General features: G+C 45.7%; 1 protein-coding gene across 3 annotated transcripts in view; it reads left to right on the top strand.

The window, feature by feature from the left end:
- Racgap1 (Rac GTPase activating protein 1) overlaps positions 1-6,846 on the top strand; it is a 31,487-nt gene extending 24,641 nt beyond the window's left edge. For 2 of the 3 annotated variants that reach the window (XM_021217351.1, XM_021217350.1), the window contains exons 11-17: positions 1,247-1,342; positions 1,424-1,622; positions 3,376-3,481; positions 3,658-3,790; positions 4,023-4,146; positions 4,995-5,100; positions 5,824-6,846. In XM_021217351.1, the coding sequence (XP_021073010.1) occupies positions 1,247-1,342; positions 1,424-1,622; positions 3,376-3,481; positions 3,658-3,790; positions 4,023-4,146; positions 4,995-5,100; positions 5,824-5,899 (840 nt within the window). In that variant the 3' untranslated portion in view covers positions 5,900-6,846. The remainder of the gene's footprint in view (positions 1-1,246; positions 1,343-1,423; positions 1,623-3,375; positions 3,482-3,657; positions 3,791-4,022; positions 4,147-4,994; positions 5,101-5,823) is intronic. The other variant, XM_029548216.1, reaches the window with a different exon arrangement.
- The last annotated feature ends 762 nt before the right edge of the window (positions 6,847-7,608 follow it).

Genomic DNA, 7,608 nt, shown 5'->3' with positions numbered 1-7,608 from the left:
AACTTAGAGATCCACCTGCCTCTGCCTCCTGAGTGCTGGGATCAAAGGCCTCTGCCACGATGCCTGTTTTATAAAAATTATCAGTTTATTTAGGACTAGTCCAGAAACTGAAAGATTGATTTAATGATTATTATGTATATGTGTGTGTGTGTGCATGTGCGTACCAGAGCCCTTCTAGCTGTAGTTAGAGGTAGTTGTAAGGCATGGGACATGGACCTCTGCAAGAGGACTCTTAACTTCAGCCAGCTCCATCCCCAGCCAAAATTCCTTAACACTAGAAAGAAGGTGTGAAACTCTGGTAGTGTCAAAGCTGTTGTGTGCTAAGGTACAACTTGTGTTTTGTCTGTAATAAGTGCAGAAGCCTTGACTGCACTGTTATTCCAAACGTAAGTCCATCATCTTCTCAGCTGTGGAGCTTTGCCAGGCTGCCTTTCCATGTGCAGACCACATCACAGAGCAGCCCTGACTCTCCTCTATCGGCTTTAGGTGCTGGCATGCAACTGAGTAGTGGTTACTTCTTGTTGAGTGCAGAGCTAATGTAGGTCTAGCCAAGACACAAATGGGAAAAGATTGTTACCTTCAGTAGGCATAGGGTATACTGGGATCAGTTCTCAAAGATCTCCAGCTCAGGATCCAAACTCAAAGATCTACTTCCCTCTGTGGGATTGAAGCTGTGACTGTGCCACCACACCCAGCTCATGCTGTGAGCTCCTCGTGGCTGGCTTTCTCTTGTCTTGAGTAGAAGAAAAGGACTTTTCTTGCTCACAAAAGTGTGGTTATATAGACCACAGCATGAAGACAGAAATGACTAAAGGCTCTATGTAGATGGCTTCAAACTCTGCTCCTCCTGCCTCTATCTCCAGTGTGCTGGGATAATACCCATCGGTCACCACAGGATCAAGACCAGGGCCTCATGCATGTCAGGCATACGAGCTGCACCTTACTCCTCCAAGATTCTTCAGAAATATTATTATTTAAGCTATGTATGGGTAGGGTATATGCACAGGAGTTCAGGTACCTCTGGAGACCAGAGATGTCAGATTCCCCTGGAGCTGGAGTTATAGGTGGTTGTGAACCCCCTGATGTCCTCTGGAAAGCAGCACAGGCTGCCGGCCATCCCTCAGTCCCCAAGTCTGTTTCAGCATGTACCCATTCAGAAGCTGGTACACTTTCCTAGTGTTTAGTGACAGCTCTTTGCATGAGGTCTTCCTCTCTCGGTCTCAACAGTATAAATACCTTCTTCTAGGGAATGCTGGCAGACTTTGTGTCGCAGACTTCTCCCATGATCCCCGCTATTGTTGTCAGCTGCGTGAATGAGATTGAGCAGCGAGGCCTGACTGAGGTGAGGAGACTTGAACAGGGTGAGTTTGTTGTCTGGAATAGTAATTTGGAAGTTCCTAAATAAACGTCATCTTTATAATAGGCAGGCTTATACAGGATCTCAGGCTGTGACCGGACAGTAAAAGAGCTGAAAGAGAAATTCCTTAAAGTGAAAACTGTACCCCTCCTCAGCAAAGTGGACGATATCCACGTCATCTGCAGCCTCCTGAAGGACTTCCTTCGAAACCTCAAAGAGCCCCTCCTGACCTTTTGGCTGAGCAAAGCCTTCATGGAGGCAGCAGGTGAGGGCAGAACTTGTGGCGTCAGTTGATCCAGGACTGAGCTGTGTTTACAGTTTACTGAAGTGTCGTAGGGACTCAGACTGTTGGGTGGGTGAGTGACTGTACTCGCCTCCCATCCTGCCTTTTCTTCCCCTGAGCTAGAGGGGCTGAGATGCTCTGTGGTTGAGCACTGGCTTCTCTTCCAGAAGGTCTGGTTTTGATTCATAGCTTCTGCATGGGTGGGTCACACTATCTGGAACCCCAGACCGAAGGATCTGCCGCTCTCTTCTGCCCCCCTAAGGTACCACATCAATATTGACAACATATGTGTACACATAAAATGAAGGGAAGAATTAATCTAAATTAGACTTCACAGGACTCACTGTGGGTCTTGGTTCTTGGTTGGGTTTTAGGTTGTCCCTTTGAAAATAGAACCAGCTTTGATTCCTTTCTTTTCCACCACAGACCTTGTTAGCAGCCTGTAAATACACCTTAAATTTGGTATTTGTCACGAGTCCTGGTACTCAGCTGTCTGCAGAATATGCTGAGAACCTGCTAACAGACTCGTGTTTCTGCTTGTGCCCTCTATGATAGCACCTGTGCGGTGCTGGTGTGGTCCTTTCATACTCTGTCTACCATTTTTATTTTATTTTATAATTTTTTGTTTTGTTTTTTGAGATAAGGTTTCATTGTATAGCCCTAGCTGTCCTGGAACTCACTTTGTAGCCCAGGCTGGCCTCATACTCAAAGATCCACCTGCCTCTGCCTCTGAGTGCTAGGATTAAAGTCATGTGCCACCATGAACTGGCTTGTCCATCATTTTTAGACCAACTCCAGTCTTTAACAAGGTTGAAGAGAGACCTGTGTGACTTGGCTTCTGGTTATTGTCTGCAGCACCATTTTCTTTATACCCTCCTTCCTCTTTTCTAACCCTGGAGTCTTGGATTTCTTTTTATTTTATGTGTATATTTTATGTATATGTTAAGAGCCAGTGAATCCTCTTTACTGCAGAGCCATCTCTCCAGCCCAGAGTCTTGACTTTGTAGCACACACCCACCTCAAGTCCTTCCTATTTGCAGCAGTCTTAACCCTGGCGGCTCCCCACTGGACATCTCTGTAGTGTGTTACTTCTCCCTCCCCTAAGCCAGGTGCATGACATGGTAGTCCAGTGGAGGGGAAGTTGAGGCAGGAGGACTGGATGTTTGAGACCAGCTTTGGTTGCTTAGTGAGTTGAGATTGGAGTAAGCTACCTGGGACCCAGTTTTAAAACCTAACCACAAAACCTGCCTTTCTGGCCATCTTGTGAGAAGCAGGCCCTGTTACTTTAACATTCCACGTGTTCATTTTCTTTATTTCATGGACGCTGTCTGACATGTGTTTTGTTTTTGCACATACTGACCAGCTCTTTGAATAGAGTATTCCATGAAACCAGGCCTCTTTTTGTTTTTGTTATCCTCACACTTAAAAATAGCACATAGTAGTCCCTAAATGTCATATGATTATTGATGGTTGTCACTGCGATTGCATGTCTTCCCAGCAAATGGGTTGCCAGCTGCTTTCTCTTAACCGCAGCGGTGAGTTTTAGGAAGTTCTGACTTCTCATTGAACTGTTGGCCAGTGTCCTGCCTGTTAATGAAACTAGAGTCTAGTGCTGTCATGAACCGCATCAGAAGTTTCCGAAGCTCCGTGTATAGGTAGGCCTTTGTGGTCGATAGCTTCGAAGCCGCTGTCCAGGGGAAGAGCCTGGACCTTTAATGCTTTCTTGTCATCACAGAGATAACAGATGAAGACAATAGCACAGCCGCCATGTACCAGGCCATCAGTGAGCTGCCCCAGGCCAACAGGGACACGCTAGCCTTCCTCATGATCCACCTACAGAGGTTAGTACAGCAGGTGCTTAGTCTGGGAGCTAGTGAGTCTTCCAAGGGGAAGGGAGTGTGGACAGTGAGTTGTTTTCTTTAGAATGTATATTTTGGTGTATATTTAAGAGGAATAATGTATTTCTTTTTTTCCCACCCCCCCCAAATAATGTTTCTTAATATAATCTTTTATTCAGAGTGTCTCAGAGTCCAGACACTAAGATGGATATTGCCAATCTAGCTAAAATCTTTGGCCCTACAATAGTTGCCCATACTGTGCCCAATCCAGATCCAGTGACAATGTTCCAGGACATCAAACGTCAGCTCAAGGTAGGGTTCATGGTATGCACACACAGATGCAGAAGGTCTGACCTTTGCAATGCACTAACATGGCACAATGACAGAAATAAGCCTTGCTTGGTGGGTGAGCACACGCAGTGGCCGGCTGTGCTTGGAGGGTCTCCCCAGCCTGGTCTACAAGTTCTAGGCAAGTCTGGGCTGCAGAGAGACTGAAACACACCAACAACAGAACCTTCGGTAAGGCTGGCTCTGTGCCCTTTAGGTGGTGGAGCGCCTGCTCTCTCTGCCCCTGGAATACTGGAATCAGTTCATGATGGTGGACCAAGAGAACATCGACTGCCAGCGAGGCAATGGAAACTCAACCCCACGCACACCAGATGTTAAAGGTCAGTTCTGCCCGACCAAGTTTGCTGCTTCTTCAGGAGCTTGGCCGTGGGGCCAGTTCCCCGAGCTTCCAGCTCTTTGTAATATCTGCGCTGGCTGTGGTAATGAGCACCTGTAACCCTAACACGTAGGAAGTGAAGGCCAGAGGCAGAGAGTTGGCCACCCTCATCTGCACAGCGAGTTCAGCGCCATTCGGGGTTACACGAGGCCCTCTCCCAACTCCTCATCAGCCCCCACCGACTTGAAAATTCCATCAGTTTTTCATAGTTACAGAGTCCCATCCAGTGCGATGATATTCTGGGGTTAAGTGCCACTTTATTGATTTGGTTTCATTTTTGAAGATTGTTACTACATTTTATTTATTTTATGTGTGGGTGCATATGCCATGTGCATTTGTGGTGGTCAGAGGACAACTTGAGGGAATTGGTTTTCTCCTTCCACGATGTGGGTCCCAGGGCTCGGTCGTGCCTTTGCCCTGGAGCCTTCCATCTGCTTCTTATGTGACGTCGCCATGTCTGCTGCCATGAGTAGAAAGCTTTTACCCCACTACACAGACATATTAAAAGCTTTTTAAGAAAGGTATCTTTTTTTTTTTTTAGTATATGTAAAAATCAAAAGTTCAGATGTTAGATATGTGACGTTTGGGAATTGTCTGACTCAGGAAGTGAATGTTTATTGAGTAGTTGGATAGTTTAGAAGACTCAAGAGCAAGTTACAAAACAAGGGCAGAGGTGACCCATTCATTAACTCTGCATGCTGACCTTCAGAGGCTGGTCAGCCAAAACTGTCCATCTTCAAAAGTACTTTTTTCCCCCATTCATTTAAAAATTTGTCTCCTTTTTATTTGAAGTGAGTTTATTGGGGCCTGTGACCACTCCTGAATTCCAGCTTGTCAAGACTCCTTTATCAAGTTCCCTGTCACAGAGATTGTACAACCTCTCCAAGAGCACACCCAGGTATGCAGAACTGCAGGGGTGAGTGGGGGTGTGTGCATGTGCGCGCCCCCCCCCCCCTGTGCATGTGCCTCTATTCTCTCTCTCTCCCCTCTTGCTGTGCGTGTGCAAGCACCTATGCGCTCGTGTTTGAGTTGCAGCAGAATGCTGAGGTCAGCGCATACCCTGTAGGAATCAACTCTCTCCTACCATGTAGTTCCTAGAATTGATGCAGGTCTTCAGGCTCGAGGACAGTAGTTTATTGATGTATATGCCTGCAGTTCCAACAGTTTTAGCCTTTGGGAGAGAGACAGGAGAATCACCATGAGTCCAAGGTCAGCTAGAGCCTTCTCTAGGAAGTAAATGAACTGAGTAAGAAGTGGGAACTCTGTCACTGAAGGTCTCTGCAGTGACCCTGTGACCTGTCCTGCTGGGTTAGCAACACCTTACAGAACAGCTTCCTGGACAGTTCCCATGTTTAGTTCTTTATATCAAGTAACATTGTAATTGTCTATTCAGTATTTTTTATAGAATATGTTTTTTAAAGAATTCATGTGCGTGTGTAATATGTATACCAGGGCACCCACTTGGAGAACACCTTTTTGCAGTTCTTTCCTTCCACCTCTATGTGGGCTCTAGGGATGGCTCTCAGGTCGTCAGGTGCATACAGTAATTGCCTTTCTTCGTGGTGTCACTCACCAGCCTGTAGAACACTTTTCTGATTGATTTTCTCTAATTTATTTCTAGATTTGGGAACAAGAGCAAGTCTGCCACCAACTTAGGTCAACAGGGCAAATTTTTCCCTGCTCCGTACCTCAAGTAAAGCTGTGTCTGTCTAGTGTCTACTTACTGCAGGAGACACACCTGCTTGCTCTTCGGCCTCCTGTGTAATTACTACTTTTTGCATTTTCCAGGCTTTAAATAAAGTTGACTGTGTATGAGAGTTTGAGTGTTATATAGCTCCCTCTCACCTGGAGACTTAGCACCTTGTACTAGTTGTTGGGAGTTATAAAATAGGAGATCTTTACCAGGGTTGAAGGAGAAATGGGCATAGGTTGGGGCTCTTGGGGGGAGGAAGGAGGATATCCCTTTGGCTGAAAGCCAAATACTGATCATGAAATGACTTTCCTGTGGTGTCACTTAGACAGTGACAGAAACTGTACCTCTTAGGTAACGTCTTAGTTATCTCAGGACAAGAGATTTCGGGACAGGATAAAGAGCTGCACAGAAGCCATAAGATGGCCCCTCCCAGAACCCAGGTCCTCCACCTCCTTCAGGGACTGACAGGAGGCTTGGAGCCCTCAGTGGGGTAGGCCGAGGCACTGATCTGAGGGTGCTTCACTTCCGTTTGGGTTAAGCTGGGTTGTAGAAAGTGCCACAGCTATGATCTCACACGGCGTGTTGTTCCTAGCCAGCCTCTGCCTGGATTCTGCAGTTGATTGGGGTCAAAGTCAGATTGATTTAAAGCCGAGTTCATTCTGATGACTGGCCCCCTTGTTCTTTGTCCAGTGGAGCCTATTTAAAAAGTTAGTTCAGAAGTCTATTCTCATAAAGCAAGGAAGTTAGTTGCTTCTGTCTTTGCACTTTGGATGGTGAACTTTTTCTGTGAAACAGACACATATATGTGAACATTGGCTTTCTTGGTTAGCATTTTCCAGTGTTCAAAAATGGCTTTCTTCTCTGGGATGTTTTCTGACTCATACTAACCCTTATCTGTAACATGTATTTGGAATATTATGTGGAAAAATAAATAGCTTTTTCAGAATGAAAGTGATGTTGGTTTTCTTGTCCTTCAGCCCCTTCCTGAAGATCTCTTTCCACTCAGTGTTTTCAGTCTCTTGTTTGCACCTCCCAGCTGAACCTGAAGTAAACCTGGAGAACTTTGTCCCCCCTTTCATTGTCTGTTTTTCTAAACTGAAGCCCTAGATTTGTTATCTTCTTGTTTGAAGAAAGCATTTTAGGATATATATACACACATACATACATACACACATATATACATACATACATACATACATACATACATACATACATACAGTTTTTAAACCAGTCTTTAGGGATCAGAATAGTGCAGATTTAAAGAAAAAAATTGCCGCTGGCTGGCTGCCTGGAACATCTTTCACTGCTGGAAGTGACTCTGGAGTGAGCTGGGATGATTAACTGAGGGCACCTGCACTTAGAGCTCAGAAGCTGGTGAGCAGAATGTATCTAAGATTGAACACAAACAGTTGCAGGCTTAATATGTAGCAGTGGAGAGAGGAGGCAACCTACTGGCTTTTTTCCCAGGAGGGGGCAACGCTCACAGCAGGGCCCATCTGCCTCAGCAAATTGACAGAAGATGGGTCCATCTCCCAGACTCCCCTCACACATGCCGGCTAGGCTTTTTTCTAACTCTGTCCTAGATGTTTCCTCTTTTCTTCTGTCTTTGCGAGCTTCACTTTGGCCTGGCTCCACATTTGCTGTTCTGTAGCGTCTCTCCAAGGTACACTTGAAGTCACTAATGGAGAGGAAGTAAATGAGTTGTGTGATGTT

This window comes from Mus pahari, chromosome 17, assembly GCF_900095145.1.
Source record: "Mus pahari chromosome 17, PAHARI_EIJ_v1.1, whole genome shotgun sequence".
NCBI lineage: Eukaryota > Metazoa > Chordata > Mammalia > Rodentia > Muridae > Mus > Mus pahari.
Note: the sequence above shows the minus strand (reverse complement) of the source record. Positions and strands in the feature narration are given on the sequence as shown.